Genomic DNA, 19,252 nt, shown 5'->3' on the forward strand with positions numbered 1-19,252 from the left:
GTTAAATTTTATTATTTTGTGAAATCTTTGGTATATCACCTTTCCTTCCAGAGGGTTAAACTAGACAACAGTGTAACTGTCTAACGGGAGGCAGACAAATTGAGCTAACTTAGCAGTTTGCACAGGAAAAGAACTTGTGCTCAGACAAAAAAAAAAGGCTATTTTAAAACCTAGGGTCAGGGAGTAAGCAGCATGCAGAACATATATCAGTCATTAAGAAGTAGTCATCAAAACAAACGAGCAGGAACATATAATCCTTGTCATCTTGTCTGCTTCAATCTCTATTTTACCACACACTTCATATTTTGTATTGGGGTGGGAGTGTTAATTCAATTTGCTAGCGGGTTTAGAAAGTCCAATTCTATTATAACATAAATATACATGTTGTGTAACACAAGATGCACATTTTAAAAACACCATGATTTCCTAACCATGCATGTGGCGTTTTGACAGCGCAATTTTCCATGGCGTTACAAGGAACAGCGTTTACAATTGTCACAATGTGCTGACTGAGCACATCACTGATTTAGAATGCTGCAGATTTCTTGTCAGAAGACAGCATTCTAAAAAGCATTCTGAAGTTTGGCGGCTTTAAGTCTGGTTCAAGCAAGTTACTGCCAATGAATTAGGTGTCTGTTTGGGAATTAGAAAGTCTGTCCAGTGATTGCGATTCCTGTGATTTCCACAAGGAGAAGAACAATAACCTAATAATTGTAGTTATAAGAGCAAAAGATTTTCACAATTTTTTCCACACAGAACCAGAGAATATAAAACAAATGCACCAAGGAATTGTGGGTAGAGACAAATTACCTCTTTTTTTCCCCTTGACATTGTTTTAGCTCTATGTAGTCTAGTTATCTATACAATTTTATAGAGACAAGACAGAAAACATAACAAGCTGCTTCAATCCCACTCCCAAACTCTGTAGTATAATTAGAATTATGGTTTCTGTTGGGTAAGGTTCGCAGAGTCCTTTGATAGATCATCCATTTTGGTGGGATTAAAGTTTACTATAAGCCCTCAACTGCACAAAATATTAGTATAATAAAACAATTTTTTCATCTTAGCGTGTTGTACCAATGTGTTTTCAGAGCAAGACAAGGGTGTCTGCGGAGAAGATGTTTTGCACAGCCATTTCCACACCACCTCTGTGATGCAATTTGCCCATTCCAGCTGCACTTTAGCTCAAGAAGCGAATTTTAGGTGCACTTTGCTGCATTGTAAAAAGGCCACATGTAATATAGACCCCATCACTCGGATGACTAATCTAAGCCATAAATGAGGTGTAGGCAAGCAGAATTTCAGGGGTGGGTGGTTGTAAATTGGTAAGAGGTAAGAATGTATTGCAACGTTTACACACTGCACCTGTTGAGATAATCCCACCTCCCCACAAACTCCAGAGCACTTATGTTTGCAGCGACGTCTCGAGTGGAAATTAGGCGTGTACCGTGAACAGCGATGTGGGGACTATCTCGGCGAATCAGTGCAAAACTAAACCATCCAGAATGCTTCCTACATGAGATCTACAGATTTGATTTTGTTTGCCATTAAAGAGCTAGTGGCAGCCACTCTTGATTAAGAGCCAAAGCAGATACCAGATTGGTTCCGTGACAGATACTTCAGTCAATGAACCAACATCTACCCATGTGACACGTAATGAAAAACATTTTTATCTGTAGGGTTTTTTTAAAAAACTTTTTCTGCCTTTACATCCATGATCATCTACATAAAATCCTATTTCTCCACTTATTTACATTAATTAAGGGAGTTATTCAACAATACTGGTAGCTGCCCATGCCGGTCCCCTAAGTCTGACTGGAAACTGAAGGTGGTGCAGACGAATGCCTTCATATGTTAACATGGGGCTAACCATCCGGAATATCCGCTCTATTTGTTCTCTGATTTAAATGGTATTTGCCATCGACGAACTCATAATTTAAATAAACATTCACAACTGGGTACCAGGTTTGGATAGAATATCAACCCATTATAACCATAATTACACTAGTTGCCTACACAGAGTGGAGGCATCCATTTTGTCAGCTGAAAACTGCATTCTCCTGAATATTGGATCAATCACAAAATGGCTGCCTCGCTTGTGTCACTGGTTCCTAGTGAACTGATCAGCGTCATTCTCGTGCATATTAATACAGCACACAAAATGGCTGCCTCTGCTGTATGGAGAGGAGTAGTACACTATTAAGCACATTATTTGGAAGAAAAAGTCAACTAACGTCATCACCCAAATGTACAACAGCAACTATCCTCGTCAGACCTCTACCACCCCAGATTGCTGGGATATGCGGCTCACAGACACACATGATTCCACTTAAAGCAGCTTACGTATGAATGGAATATTGGGTGGTTATACCCAAAACACGATCTAAATCAGGTTTCCTGAGGATAGTGTTGAGAAACCGCTGTAAACAATGAGTTTCAGAACATGTGTTTATAAAGTGTAACTAATGGAAGGGTTCACTCTGGGAGTTTTGCTTTTTTTCTGTCTCCATCCAAAAGGAGCCAGTGACTAAAGCTTGGGCTTGCCAGCCATAAAGGTGCTGGTTTTCAAATGTTCATAAAAAGAATTACAGAATTTGCACTTAAAGCCTTGCAGTTTTACAAATTAAGCTAAAAGGAGACGTTTAATTGAGCAAATATAGGCTTGTGGAGAAAAAAAAAAAAAAAAAGAGTTTTAGAGGAACAAAATAAAGTCATTACCTTTATTAATAGCCCATACACAAAAAGGAAAGTCTGTAGGACTCATATATGATAATTGCAAAAGGGTCCGATTCAGAGTTCGGCGCAAGTCCATTTGCTCCACGTAAAACGTTGCACTGTGCATGCGTCAACTTATTGTGCTCCTATTATGAGCTTAGCGTATCTTATACTTGCTCTTGGAGAGACAGGAAAGGGGCTTTCATGTACAGTTTTGTACAGTAACGGCATTGAGACGCAAGTCATCCATGCCACTCAGAGATGCGTCCGATTTTAACTTGCAAGTAGCAGCTTTTAAAACATGTATATTTGCGCATTCCACAGGCCTGGTGCAAGTTTCCAGTTGATTGCATTTCTGCACCAGGCATATCTTTACACTAGATATAAAGAAGCACATATCTAGAGTATACAGCCGAAGAAATACAAGTGTATGGGCGTATAATTACGTGTAGGCAAAAGTCACAATCTTACATTTAACTTAAATGAACCATTGCAACCAGTCCGTTACTTGTCCTAGAATAAATGCCATTTGCTGATTGGTTGCAATAGTTACGTGGAAATGTTGTTCCTAATGTAACGTTAGTAGATGAGACCTGTCGTCCTCCAAGCAAAATGGTGGATTGAACATGTAGAAAATTCATATATTCGATCAAAACTCAATGTTAAATAATATCTGCACAATATAATGTGCGGAACTGCAGAAATATTGAGAAATAAAATTAACAGAACATTGGAATGGAAATAATATTTATGTCATGTGGTTGATCCGGTCCAGCGCAATAAACACACAAAACCCCATATTTGTGTTATACAACAATGGTCATAACGTATGAGCAGTTCGGGTCTCTTCCCTGTTTCACACTTCCTCTGTCATGGGACCCATTTAGTGGCTCCAGACCCCTCTGCTGTGTAAGTTTAATCTGCAGGCAAAGTTTTCAACTGCGCACAAGCACCACTAGATAGTGATGAAAACAGTTCTATAGAACTATACAACTGTAACACTCAAAAGATCCGTGGATAAAAGATTAAATTACTATACTACAAAATGACATATAATATACATGTTACAAGAGCTCTGGTATAAAACTTTTACTAAAATACCATTTGAAGCAATATGGCCAATTTCTAAATTAGTGAGACCTACACTGCTAAAAAGCAATTTAATTTATAAATGTGTCCGAAGATAATTGCCAGAAAACATCTGATAACAATCTTTTGGGCGTATTCAATTGTGAGCGCTAACGCTGAAAAGCGAGCGCTGGAAAAATATTACCGTTAATATCGCGCGTGAAAAGCGTTAATACGGTAGTTAACTCGCGGAATTTCAGCTCGCAGCTCAGGGAGCAGCGAGCTGAAATTCCGCGAGTAATTACCGTATTAACGCTAAGATTTTTCGAGCGCTCGTTTGTTAGCATTAACGCTAACAATTGAATACGCCCCTTTGTGTTTCAATCACGTGTATGTCTCACTAATTTAGCAATTGGCCATATTGCTTGTAATGGTATTTTACTAAAGGGTTTTTTTTTACAATAGCTCTTGTTGCATGTATATTACATGTAATTTTGTGAATAAATATAGAAATTTGATCTTTTATCCATGGATCTTCTGAGCGTTACATTTGTATAGTTCTATAGAACTATTTTCTTTACTATCTAGTGGTTCTTGTGCACTGTTGCAAACTATATATACACATTTTCCAATTTCTGATAAGGGGGGTACAGACCCCCAATGACTGGCAGCCTCGATTCACTAAATATATACCCTGCGTTGAAAGGTTTTGCTTTTATATCAATCTGCAGACAAGACAGCAGCGTATTACTTCAGCTTTCTGCCTCATTATTAGGCTGTGCACCCATCTCTTCAGACAAGCTTATAATATTCCTCAACCACGCTTTTAACCTCACTACATTACCCTATTACCACCTGTTATACAACTACCCCTTGACCAACATTGTTGTGCGACAGGATCATTTAGCTTATGAGTGACTTTTAACTTTGCAGTCTGGCTGGGCTGACTGCAAATGAAGACGTAACCTCATGTGTCGAACTCCCATTGTCCAATAGATTGTAAGTTTGCGAGCAGGGCCTTCTCACCTCTGTCTGTTTTACCTAGTTTGTTAATTAGTTTATTATGTCTGTCCCCAATTGTAAAGCGCTACGGAATATGTTGGCACTATATAAATAAATGATGATCATGATGATTGTGTCGGGGCGTTTGAAGCATTATCGCACGGCAGGAGAAAGGACTAAACGTTGTGCGGACTCCTCTGCAGACTGGACCTCAATTGTAGAGGCAGGGATTTATCAGGGGTGCCACAAAGCAGGGGACTGGGGGCTCTCCGGGAATGGACGACCAGCAAGAGGCTACTAAAAGAGGCTTAAATCTATTTTTATAAAAAAAAAAGTGGACTTGTCGTTTAATTTATAGATCTGAGAAGATGTATATTATTTTACCATTTTTATTATAATTGAAGCTCTTACCTCCAATGTTCTGAATAAGGATTGTGCTTGCCACAAGAATCTGTACAGAAAATAACAAATTATAAGCAATAAGTAATTATGTCTGGCTAGAATGAGAGACTGATGGCAATAACTGCAAATAAATGACTGTGGTTATTTCCACTACAATGTAACCCAAATGATTCTGCATTCTCTGCGCACAAATTACATGTGGTTACTGTGGTTCTAACTGGAAAAGCTGGAAATAACAATGTAATATAATTTTCTACTCCAATTATATTGATGATTCCAAATATTTGCTAGAGAACAAATGTAGATTTGTTTTTGTAATGTAAAATGGTCTTTGAAAATAAGGGGCTTGAAAATAGTCCATCTAGATTTCATGTCTGCTTTTGTACAAAGGAATAAAACCGCATTTAACATTTGATCATGAACCTAAGTGAGAAAAACATACAATACCTTCCCAATCGAACCGAACGCGACCAGGCCAAGGTCCTCGTACGACATCACCGCTGTGGACAGAAGGATGCATATTAAGCAACGGGACACAAACAAGATACATATAGTTACATTCATAACAATGCACAATCTCAACATAAAAACAAATAAAACCATTATGGGTTTCCTGCTTCCTAACTAAAATTCAGAAGCTTGGAGGTCATGTCAGGTATTGGCACTTAAAAGGTACTGAACCCAAAATACAGAGCAATACATATTCTGGACATAACGGTGTTGTATTCCCTCCATCTTTGACATGGCCTTATCTGTGTGGAGTTTGTATGTTCTCCCCGTGTTTGCGTGGGTTTCCTCCGGGTGCTCCGGTTTCCTCCCACACTCCAAAAACAAACTAGTTGGTTGATTGGCTGCTATCAAAATTGACCCTAGTCACTCTCTCTGTCTGTGTATGTATGTTAGGGAATTTAGACTGTAAGCTGCAATGGGGCAGGGACTGATGTGAGCGAGTTCTCTGTACAGGGCTGCTGAATCAGTGGCGCTATATAAATAAATGGTGATGATGATGATGTTTTTCCAGAGTGGCCTATACACACGTTATCATGCAACACACACCAATAACGTCCGACGGATCCCCTATCACTATATCTTCACTTTTAAAGGATTATCATATATGAATAAGGCTAGGTACACATTGGAGGTTTCCCAGCTGATTATCGGGCCAATCACCCGATAAACGAACGCTCGGCCACATATTGCAATAGTGTGTATAATCATACGATGAACGACAATCGTTACAAAGTGCCGATTGTCGTTTCATTTGGTTGTTATACGATTTATCATCTTCCGATCATGTAGTGTGTACGCACTCATGATCACGATCTCCATAGAGTTTACAGTCATGGTCTTTTCAGCCGATGCCGGCAATGAACATGTCCTGGTGACTAAATGTAGAGAGGGCTGTAGAAGGAATAATTTGTTAGTTCGTTCAGAGACTGAACATTTTGTTTCAGAGTCACAGAAGCTAACGAAATTCGTAAAGGACATCTGGATAGTTATAACAAGGCGTTTTAATTGATGCAACAGAAATGAATGACTATTGTGCTGTCATTCTCTAAACAACTAGAGGACAAGACGAAGAGCACAGATCAGTGTGTACTGATGAATTGCCTAAACGATCCAGACCTTGAGTCGTTCGTAAAATCGTTGTAGATAACATATCAGACAATACTTCAGTGTGTACCGAGCCTTAGATTGACAACAATGTTTTGGGAGGAGTTAATATTATGGGATGCAGACAATGGCTCTGTGCTAAAGCACAGAATGGAAACACTGTTATAGAGGAAAATTCCTGGGACATAAATAAGATTATACATTCATATCTTAAGGTTTCCATTAGGCGCATGGAAAGAGGAAAAACAAGATCAGTGTGTTTCATTGTGAAACAGGAAACATAGGCAATTACCGTGCAAATGTAAAAGGGGAGGGGCTTTCTGGATGACCTTTGGCCAGTTTAATGTCTCAGTCCTTGTAACACATCCCTGCTAAATGTCATCTGCCTGGAATGTGCAACTTCAAGGTTCAATAGATTCTAGAAATCGGTGATGTCACACCTAGTCAAATAATGATTGAAGGTGCAGAGGGGAGGATACGACTTCGTCTGTCTGTACCCAGAAAAGGAGTATATAAAATATTGTAGGAGAGTGGACAACACAATACAGATATCTACCCATGCTGTATACCCCTTTATGGCTGGTATATGGGAGACCATAGAGATTATTTTCATATAACTCTGCGGAGAGCATGGAGGGGTGGGGGGGGGGAGTTGTGTGTGTGTGGAAGGGGGGGGGGGTTCGGAGTCTATGTTCATCTGGCGTTACGCACAGACACACACGAGCACAAACCGGAGATTACGCACAGACACACATGGGCAACAACCAGAGTTACGCACAGACATAAATGTGCACAAACCGGAGATACATACAGGCACACACGGGCACATACGGTGCTTTTTCTTTTCGTAGGGATCAGGGATCTCTGGTGTACTGGTATCCATCTTCCCTTGCTTTCTAGGCCATTTGCCAGGCTGACATGAACTACTTCCTCTCCTGTAGGAATAGATTCTAGTCCTAATAAGAATATTTGTCTTTAACAGTAAACCATTATAGTGGAGATTGTGAATGATTTCCTTATCTGCATAGATTAGGAGGGAGATTGAGCTGTGATTTTGTTTGCGATGAATCGGGACAGGTCTGCTTTAATGACAGAGTGCAATCACCACAGCAATAAAGTGTTAAATGCTTTAAAGCTTATTTCATGCACAAAGGTGCTGTACCCAGACACAAAAGACGACTAGCTTTCCTGGACAGATAGCTAAGATCGTATTTATCCTAAGCTACATTTTATCATCACATATCATGGTGTTGTATGGATATACACTATGGGAGAATCTGAACAACTTACCGGTTTGAATGCATAAACGAAGCAAGAGATGAATAGAGTAAGCAGCCAGGATTGCGACTATTAACAGCAGGATACTAAAAGATGAAAAAAAATAAACAGCAAATATTTTTTTTTAATACAATCTTATTGCTTAAGTGATAAAATGTGGCATCCTGAGGAAAACAGTCGTTTTGTGCTTAAAGCATTACACCCACTCATCTAATACACTGAAACAAAATCAAAGAACAGTTGGTGTCAGAGGTAGACTGGAAGTAGGATTCATGAATGAGCAACTCACATAAAGTCACAAACAAACACAAACTGCTGACAAACTTCCTCTTTCAAAGTCCTCCAAAGCTGCATACTCCTTGCAGGGCTTCACTGAAGCACAAAGTCTAAGCCAGTATATTAGAGCGAATGGTACTTAGACTAGGTACACACTGGAGAATTTTCAGACCAATCTGTTATTTACAATGATTGCACCTACGACTGAAGGTCCGACCGCTCGGGCGTTTTATGCGTACACACGATTTACCTTCAGATCTATGCTTTTGGTCTGGTCTTATAGTCGTTTAGAGAATGACAGCACAATATTCATTCATTCATTCATTCATTCCTGTCACACCGATCAACCGCCTTGTTATAGCCATCTACATGTCATAACATATTTCATTAGCTTCTGCGACACTGAAGTGGAATATTCAGTTTCAGAACAAACAAATTATTCCATCTGCAGCACTCTCTACATTTAGTCACCGGGACATGTTCATTGCCGGCATCGGCTGAAAAGAAAAGACCAATCAGATTCTAGCTATCATTTTGTAGAAGGTACTAAAAAAAAATGAAAGCTAGAATCTGATTGGTTGCTATAGGCAACATCCCCACTTTTCAAACCTGCAGCTTAGTAAATCTATCCCCATGACTCTGTAAACTCCATAGAGATTGTGATCGTGAGTGCGTACACACAACATGATCGGAAGGCGATTGGAATGAGATTAATAAACAGTACCAACCAAATGAAATGACAGTTGGCACTTTGGAACGACTGTCGTTCATCGTGTAAGTATACACGCTAACGCGATATGTGGCCGAGCGGTAGTTTATCGGGTGATTGGCCTGATAATTGGCTGAAAAACTTTCAGTGTGTACCTAGCCTTAGCCAGTATATTAGAGTTGATAGTTCTTAGTCAGTGTAACACTGAACATATCATCATCATGTTGCCAATACAGACTTATAATGAGTAGGGATGTGCACCGGCCACTTTTGGTGTCTCGTGTTTTGGATTCGGATTTGCTTGAGGTTTTGGGTTCGGATTTGTTTTCGCAAAACACCTGACGAAAGGTTTTGGATTCGGATTTATTTTGCAAAAAGCATAAAAAGTGCTAAAAACCAGTTTTGTGGGTTTTTTTTTTTTTCACTCCTACTTATTAACCTCAATAACAATCATTTTCACTAATTTCCAGTCTATTCTGAACACCTCACAATATTGTTTTTAGGCCAAAAGGTTGCACCGAGGTAGCTTGAGCACATAATGCCAAAAAAAGAGGTACAAGATGGAATTGTTCTGGGCCCTCCCTCCCACCCCTCGCAAGATTCGACGCGAGACTTGGAGGACAGAGCCTCGTTTTCATTTTTTTGGCCGCCGGAAATATCCGAACAGTGCTCGGGTCCCGTTCGGATCCGCACTGTTCGGGTGGGCTCGGATTAGCGGAATCCGAGCCCGCTCATCTCTAATAATGAGGCAACACATTATGCTGCTGTGAGATCGCTTTCTATTGCATAATATTTATATAGTATCAATATTGAAAATAAAACCATTATAACGAGTGAGTTTTTAAGTGCATGTTAAACTGCCTCTAAACATTGTGTTTATGCATAAGTTTATTAAGTGTTTAAAAGGCCGCAGATTGCGTGCATTTGTAAACATGCGTCTGACAAAACACAAAGTGGTCACCTTGTTCAATCCAAACGTATGTGTAAATGTACGAATAAACGTTTCTTAACTGCATCACATTACAGTCCTAAAGTACTTCCATTGAGATGAAACTAGGTTTTCAACTTATTGTCGCTCCTCAGACACACTGATATGGAATTAGAAGCATTGAAAAAAAAAAAAAACTTCTGCAGCAGCGTTAAATGTGTGAAAAAATGTAAATTTGTTTTATCTCAATTTGTACAGTGATTATTATTTTCACAAATCTTTTACATGGGCTTAAGTTGCATTAGAAACATATCTTAAAACGCAGAATTGAAACGTCAGTGGGTACATACTAGCCTAATGATACATTCACGCTGACGTTTTCTCTTGCATACAGGAGCTGACTGGAGTGGGTACATGAAAACTGATGTCTGCAGATACTTTCACACTCCTTAATGCCCAGACACTGCCTGTAAGCCTGAAATAATACATTAATGTTACGTTTCAAAATTAAAAGTAGGATTGAATAAATCCCAGGAGCAGAGTAGTCATTTCTTTACAGGTCAATGGATACATCCTTCCCTGGCTCCAAGATCAGAGTGATTGTTCCTGAATTCTACATTGATTTCTCCACTCCTTTGCTGTAGAATATATTAGAATGACAGACAGACTTCTTCATTTTATGGTAAAATAATATTTGTCCCATGTTGAGGCAGCACGGTGGCTAAGTGGTTAGCATTTCTGCCTCACAGCGCTGGGGTCATGAGTTCAATTCCCGACCATGGCCTTATCTGAGGAGTTTGTATGTTCTCCCAGTGTTTGCGTGGGTTTCCTCCAGGTGCTCCGGTTTCCTCCCACACTCCAAAAACATACTGGTAGGTTAATTGGCTATCAAAATTGACCCCAGTCTCTCTCTCTCTGTCTGTGTGTGTGTTAGGGAATTTAGACTGTAAGCTCCAATGGGGCAGGGACTGATGTGAGCGAGTTCTCTGTACAGCGCTGCGGAATCAGTGGCGCTATATAAATAAATAGTGATGATGATGATGTTGTTGTACTTCTAGCTGCCTTAATGGTTACAGCCATGTTTTCCAGTTTGTTGCGGTGTCCTGCATTCGCACCAAATGCTTCTTGTTCTCTATTCTTTCACCTTCATTGGTCTACACACTAAATGATAACGCAGGCAACTAGTGTCCCAGACTGTTGTCGGAAACTCCCCTGACATGGGAGATATCCTAACGGGAATTCATGGTATAGTTGGGCGATAACAGAGAATACAGTACAAAAATCATAAAGTAATTTGATAGACAAAGTACAGGCAAGAGAAGGAAACCTACTTTGGTCAGGATCAGAGAACACATCTGCCTGTAGGGTGCATTGGAAACAATGGCTTCCATTACATACATTGTAATAGCTTTAACAATGCTAGCACAAAGCACAAAACGACACCAATGAGTTATTCTGATCATTATTGGACATGACATTTGTTTTAGGGGCAAAATCACCAATATATCTACCTTTGTCTCCAGCACCAGCTACTATGTGTTATGTCTGTGAAGTTGTGGACCTGCTACCTGTTTGTTCTGGCTAACTTGGGGCATCGGTTCTAATGGAAACTCATAAAGGCACTAATGGACTTTGCAGCAGGGAATCCATAGGTCAAGGTCCCAGTCTATTCTCAATGGCAGCTGGTGACTGACTAGACGAAGGTCAGAAACAGGCCAAGGTCAGGGCTGTCTAAGTTACAGTCATTAACTCCCCAAGGTCAAGGATGTTGAGATATTACAACAGACTGAGACTTAATGTTATTTAAGTGATTACACTGGAAGGACAGCAGGTGGCCCTGTTACTAAATGTGTTAATGTATTATCACTCTATATTACAGAAATATACTCTGTTGTACAGGAATGTTCTAGTAATGTTGTTGTTCATGTAAGCCCTGTCATGTCTGTATGCTGATAACTGAACAGTTTATTATAAATAGGTATACTACAAACACCTTCCCAGTGTGTGCCTATTGACAGAGAAAGTAAAGAAGCCTGATCTGCTAACAACGGGCAGGCAGCACAACGTCCCAGTCAGTAAATCTCCAAGGTCACAGGCAGGCAACACATCATCACAGTCAGTAACTCTCCAAGGTCAGAGGCAGGCGGCACAACGTCCCAGTCAGTAGCTCTCCATGGTCAGAGGCAGGCGGCACAACGTCCCAGTGAGTAACTCTCCAAGGTCAGAGGCAGGCAGAACAACGTCCCGGTCAGTAACTCTCCAAGGTCACAGGCAGGCAGCACAACGTCCCAGTCAGTAACTCTCCAAGGTCAGAGGCAGGCAGCACAACGTCCCGGTCAGTAACTCTCCAAGGTCAGAGGCAGGCGGCACAACGTCCCGGTCAGTAACTCTCCAAGGTCACAGGCAGGCAGCACAACGTCCCAGTCAGTAACTCTCCAAGGTCACAGGCAGGCAGCACAACGTCCTAGTCAGTAACTCTCCAAGGTCAGAGGCAGGCAGCACAGGTTCATAAGCCACACTCAAGTCAGGGTCACAGGCAGACAACAAAAATCTGTAACAAATCTGGTCAGTAAACACATGTAGGCCAATGCAAAAACAGTTAATGGTAAGAAACCTGTTGTTCAGGTCAGGACAGGTAGTATGGGATTTAATACCTGGGTTCTACCTCATAGGATCTGCACAGGTATACAAGGGTGTAACTGGAGAGACACTGTACCTCTCACTATCAATGCTACCAATCTGCCATCTCATCAATTTAAAAAAGAAAAATCCACAGTACGCTTATTATTACAGAAATAAATACAGCAGATGGGTCACTTCCTGAGCTTAACCAGAGGAAGAAAATTGTAGAAGATTTTCTTTCCACATAAATATGGAACCATATGACATCTACAACTAACAAAAACAATATCTTAAAAAGAATGAATTAAAGACAATATACCTGAAGCCAATTATTCCGGTGTTGGCCATGGCGTATGATAGGCCGAGGATACCACTTCCCATGATAGCGTTCATTAAATTGAACACGGAGAACCCGAAAGATGCTCCAGGGGATGACCTCCTCTGTGGCCTCTGTAAAAGCAGTAATAACAAAACAGATGTATTCATATTAACATTTATTTATATATTTTTTTCATCCTCATTTGTAGAAAGACAGTATAGTATCACATATTAGAGAGCCCTCGATCAAAGTATTGGTAGGCAATCTGTGAATCAAGCAGTAAAAGCCAAGAAATCTTAGAATACCCAAATAAAATAATATTACATTCGTATAAATTGAGGACTGAGTGAAGCAGAGGTGTTCTTTAAATATCTGGTGCGAGCCATTGGAAGCCTCCCATTTATTCAATGCATTCATGGCTGTATATACTAAATGATTGGCTGGGTGAAAAGCTGGGGAACCAACAACCAGTGAAAAGAATTATAGGGCACTACCAATCATTCCAATGTACCAGGGAAGTATCAGTGGCATCAATCCTGACGAAAGGGTGGGCTTAACCTTTATTACCAGTGCACAGTAACCCACTCTCATCACACCAGGGTGAGATCCAAAGAACCTTTTTCTCTTGGGCTGTTTTCCTCTTAGAATCTCACATTTAGTCAGGTGGTGTTGAAGTGTTCTATAAAGCACTGCAGGAGTACTTTAGTGCCATTTCAGATGATGATGATGATGATGTCACTGATGTAAAGTTTCCAAAGCTGTATGTTTTCTGTGTATGGGTTTGTCCTGGTATATAAAGTCTTCTCTCCATATGCTCATGTAGATTTTTCATACTTAGAGTAAATTGCATTCTCATGACAGTTCCTTGGATTTGAAGGACATACTTAATGGTGTTGTTTGTGAAGTTTATCTGATTCCTATCCATCTCAGGGTTCTCCTCCAGTATTTTTCCAATTGCTTATATTGGTTTCTTGTAAATTATGTTAGTGTAAAGCTAGCATATGTCTATTGTGCATCAGATGTATCCTTCCTTTCATTTGTAGACTTCTAGAGTGTTCACTATGTGGGTCGAGTCTCTGAAAGATAATGCAAACTTTGTGACATGGATTGTAGAAAAGTTTTATTACAATTGTTTGGCTTAACGTTATTTACAGATATTATAAATCTTCCTGGCGAGTTTTCCTGTAATTTCAAAATCTTGGGAAGACAGTGGAATGTGGGTATTGTGGTTGTTTATTCTGCAGGAACAAGTCATTGAGTAGGAGCAACTACTTATCTTGTTCTAAGAAAAGTGTTCAGTTCAATGTTGAATGTTGGATCAGTTCTGAGTTCTATGTATGTAGCATCTGATAGTAGACATGATGATTCTTCTACGTAAGAGTATCTGTCCATGATTACAATCCCTCCTGTGTCTGCTGGTTTGATGATGATCTTTTAACATTGGAGGTAAAAATTTTGATTAGGATTTTAATTCAGTATGTGCATAATGATTGATCTCTTCTATTCTCTTATTAATCAAAGTTCCTCTTGTCACTGCCGTTTCATATTGCTCATGTAGGTAACTTCAAAGAGGAATGCCATTTTGTTGCAAAGGTTTGGGTAGACGTACGGTCCTATTCAGGCCCAGTGGGATGTTCCATGTGCACAGGATCTTGGATGATGCAGGTGAGGAGATTTGCAGTTAGAGACTGTGAAGAACGTTATAATATGCCAGATATACTCAGGACCGCAGCAACCAGTAGGGAGCGCGTCTGGTTAAGCTGGCTGGAAACAGAAGCAACTTCAGGGTGCATCAAGGGTCACCGAGTCTTGGAGATGTTTAACCTTTCTGATGATCTGCTCCTTGATATGATACAAGTAGAGCCTCATGAGGACATCCCACATTGGGCTGTCAGGAAAGTGTTGAGGCTTAAGCAGCCTGTGGATTCAAACAAGCAGAAGGACTGAGGCCTATGGTAGGGAGATACTTGAACAACACCAGAACATCTTCTGTTTGGACTAGCACTGCGATTCCTCTCAAACTTATACTGCAACAGGGTCTATCTAATTAGTCTGCTTTGTGCTCCGCAATTAGTGTGTTATGGGAGCGGAAAAAGTCTTCACATTTCAATTTATAGGATTGGTCCATTCAAGCCAACTATGTACTGTCTGCTTTGATTTCTCTCACAGGTATCTGTAGGTCCTTCATAATGTGTTTCTAGAAGTGCAGGAGAGCTGACAGTTATGGAAGATCTTCCTCTGAAGTTCTGGTTACGAGTCCCTGTAGTTCGGTCATCTTGGGCTTGTGTGAGCAGCTAGGTGCTATCTTGGTCAAGAGGGGTATAAAGCCACTGAGGGTAGAAAAATGTTCATTCCCATCCTGGAGGCCAGTAATGGGGGGGTGCTGATTCCAGGATGGCAGAGTGCATTGAAGGTTACGAGATGGTTTGGTAGGGGTTGTTGTGAAGCCTGCTTACAAGGCGCTCACTCCGAAGCTCAGTAGGCTCACCCCCAACTTTCTTTTTATTCTTGGAATCATTTCTTACATGGCAGTGCTGTAGTTACTATCTCTGCTGCTTTTCACCCTCTGTCGTAATTGCAGGTCACATTTAATGTGCATCTGTATTATTGCTAATCATTGAAATAGATCCAACATTCTATATCAGACAAATTAAGGGACTGAAGCAATAGATCTCACCAGTGACAAACTAATGTATTTTGTTGTAAAAACTGGTCCAGAACACAGTTAATCCATAAATGTGCAAATCAGAAAAAAAACATTTTTACAAAAACAATTACATGACAATACTATGTATATACACAAGATCAGTGTTTACAATAAAAATCAAAGTGTAAAAGTTTAAAGCATGTTTCCTAAATATTGGTTTTTAAATTCAACACAATATGTACTGTAAATTCCATATAATAACTGTATGATAAACTATTATTTAAAAGCAAGCTAAAGAAACAGTGCGGCAATTGCATGTACTATAGCTATAGATGAAATTGTTACAATTTATAAATAGTTACTGCATTATTAAATTACACGAGGATGGGAATCTGCAGTTTATATTAATCTTAGGCTGGCTACACAGTCTGATCCTGCTGTTCAGTCTGTGCAGAGTCTGCAATTTGGAACGGAACCGGTCGGATCACTGAGGCCTGTTATTGTATCTGCACACACAGGTAATACCGCTTTCATACTGCCGCCCCGGCAATATCCCGGGTTTTTGCCGGGGCTCGGAGCGTCCCAGCTCAGAAACACCATTCATACTGCACCTCGGACCCGGGAATTTCCCGGGTTGACCCTATTCATACTGCCCAAGTCTGTGCCCTGGCAATTTGTGGGAGTCATCACCAGAGCAGTTTTTATTGGCTGAAAAATGGTGATGTCATTGAAAGGTGACTGGTTCAGTGAAATAAAAGCAATTTTCTCCAACAAACTCCGATTGTGCTTCAGCTTGATCTGCACTCCACCATCCACCATTTCTCCTAAACTCCTTCTCGAATCTTCCACGGGCTCCCACCGATGACATTATCCTCCAGAGACAGGCAGACAGCCAATCAGCTTGTTTTCTGTGCAACCTGGGTTGAAAAACCCGGGTTGCACCATTCATAGTGCAGGCAACCCGGGTCCCACCCAGGAATTACCCCTCGATAAATTTTAGACTTGTACCATTCATACTGCACCAAGACCCGGGTCGTTTGAGCTCGCCCTGGCAAAAACCCGGGATTTTGGTGCAGTATGAATGGGGTATAAATAGCAGTCATCTTCCAGCTGCACTCACTAACATGCATGATACATATCTGATGGATTTCAACTAGATAATTACCAGGCATCATTTCTGTGCCACAAACTGCAATATCGAATCAATTGGCATATTCCAGTTTCACATCTGTGGACGGCAATCAAATCTACCTCTCCTCCCCTGACCTCTCAGCTTCTGTACTACATCACGTAACATTCTCTCTGTTCTTTCCACATAGATGCCCAACGCTACCTAAATCCTCCACCTAGGAGCCTGGTGGAGAATGGGCAAGGATTAGTAAACTGCATTCTCCAACAGACTTCTACTTACAGCGCCCCCTTAAGACCAGTAGTAATAGTGTCGCCTTCACAAATGACGTCATTCTGTGTGCCGGACAGTGAATGTGTAGAAATTGTTAGACAGCTTTTTGAACAGTCGAGAACATCAACCTGTCGCGGATGGCAGTTTCGGAATAATTAGGTCGGGGTAAGTAGTGTCAGGGTGTGGTGTAAGTCATTAAAATGAACACCACCATTATATATGCCAACCTGCTTATCTCTTACATCTCATTACAATCATGCTTCATTGTTTATCATGTGTTGATATGTACTTATGTTCATATTCATTAAAGTACTTATTAAGCAGACCCATTGTCTTGTCTTCTTATTCTCTAAGAGGTGTATGATCCTGACTCAAATAAGTCACGTGCACAGGCCTTTGTGGGAACCGCCCACTAGGCCTGATATTATTCCAGTCCATAACACTAGTATCCCCTCAGCATAGTTATTGGATCAAATGTCAGATACAAATTTATAAAAGTCCATAACAAATTCAGAGCACATGGTGGTATTTTCAAAGAAGGAATATCCACATCAATTTCTTTTATCATTCTTACTTCAGAAAGCCCCTGTAAATAATCAGGAAAATTACCTACACTAAATACATTGAAAAGAAATGTCTACCTCTTAGGGATACGATAGAACAGAGTACAGTCCCAAATAATCAATATTTTATAGTGATGTTTCATGCCTACACATACACGCAGGAGAGAAAGGACTGCGAGTGGAAAAAAATGTGTTTACATTTTCCTGAAAAACTGTAAGATTATTATATTCCTAGAGGTCTATCTGTATTGGGGAACTGGACTAGGTATCTGCGTCCTCCTCCAACACATGAAATTGCATAAATTGTTTTTTATTTCTGCTTTTTATTTTGTAAGAAATTTGCTTGCACATTATACTGTCATTTTGTTATCTTACTTTTTATATCTTAAGTATTGTGACCATTTGTCATCTTATGTGATTACCATTTACACCGATCAACCACAACATTAAAACCACCTGCCTAATATTATGCCGCCAAAACAGCTCTGACCTATCGAGACATGAACTCCACAAGACCTCTAAAGGTGTCCTGTGGCATCTGGCACCAAGACGTTAGTAGCAGATTCTTTAAATACTGCAAGTTGTGAGGTGGGGCCTTCATGGCTCGGACTTGTTTTTCCAGCCCATCCCACAGATGCTTGATCGGATTGAGACATGGAGAATTTGGAGGCCAAGTCAATACCTTGAACTCTTCCATATGTTACTCAAACCATTCCTGAACAATTTTTGCAGTGTGGTAGGGTACATTATCCTGCTGAAAGAGGCTACTACCATTAGGAAATATTGTTGCCATGAAGAAGTGTACTTGGTCTGCAGCTATGTTTAGGTAGGTGGTATGTGTCAAACTAACATGAACGCCAGGATCCAAGGTTTCACGGCAGAAGATTGCCCAGAGCATCACACTGCCTCTGCCGGCTTGTCTTCTTCCCATAGTGCATCCTGGGGCTTCCCTTTCTCAGGTAAACAATGCACACGCACCGGCCGTCCACGTGATGTTAATGAATTAAATGTAATTCATCAGACTAGTCCAACTTTTTGGCAGGTCTGGTGTAGTGTGCTCTGACCCAGTCTTCTAGCTATCACAATTTGGCCTGTGTCAAAGTAGCTCCGATCCTTATGTTTGCCCATTTTTCCTGCTTCCAACACATCAACTTCAAGAACTGACTGTTCAATTGTTGCCTAATATATCCCTCCACTTAACAGGTGCCATTGCAACGAGAAGATCAATGTTATTCACTTCACTTGTCAATGTTGTGGCTTGTCAGTGTATTATTGTGATGGTATTTTGAGTTGAGTAGGAACCTAAGACTGCCTCTCAAATCTTCAAAAGCAAATTTTGGTGGTGGCAGTTTTGGATCAATAGAGAGTGAGAAGTATGATTTTGAGCAGTTTTAAATACATTTTTATACAGACCAAGCAGTCTTAGAGAGATTCATACCTTGTCACATACATGTCATGAAGGCTCAAGTTAATGCTGGTTTTGACAAATTGGTGACAACTTGTGGGAATTTTTTTTATTTAAGAACTTAAGGGCATAATCTGTGTGATTCTTATGAGAGGAATACAAAATAGTCCACCAAAAACAGAACTCAATGCTTACAATGTTTTACAGACATACAGTGCAAGCAGTCCCCTCCCCCCCCCCCCTTCTTTCTTGTTGTCTTTCTCTATTTATTTTGTGGCACAAGGCGTGTGAAGAGATGACCA

The 19,252-nt window shown here is 40.4% G+C and overlaps 1 protein-coding gene across 1 annotated transcript in view; it reads right to left on the reverse strand.

Annotated features, from left to right (window-relative positions):
- Nucleotides 1-19,252, reverse strand: part of SLC38A6 (solute carrier family 38 member 6) — a 47,892-nt gene that overhangs the window by 26,731 nt on the left and 1,909 nt on the right. The window contains exons 2-5 of the mRNA XM_075192654.1: nt 12,934-13,064; nt 8,092-8,165; nt 5,635-5,687; nt 5,197-5,236 (exon numbers count right to left, since the gene is read on the reverse strand). Coding sequence (XP_075048755.1) covers nt 5,197-5,236; nt 5,635-5,687; nt 8,092-8,165; nt 12,934-13,064 — 298 coding nt within the window. The remainder of the gene's footprint in view (nt 1-5,196; nt 5,237-5,634; nt 5,688-8,091; nt 8,166-12,933; nt 13,065-19,252) is intronic.

The sequence above is a fragment of the Mixophyes fleayi genome, chromosome 12 (genome assembly GCF_038048845.1).
Source record: "Mixophyes fleayi isolate aMixFle1 chromosome 12, aMixFle1.hap1, whole genome shotgun sequence".
Lineage (NCBI taxonomy): Eukaryota > Metazoa > Chordata > Amphibia > Anura > Limnodynastidae > Mixophyes > Mixophyes fleayi.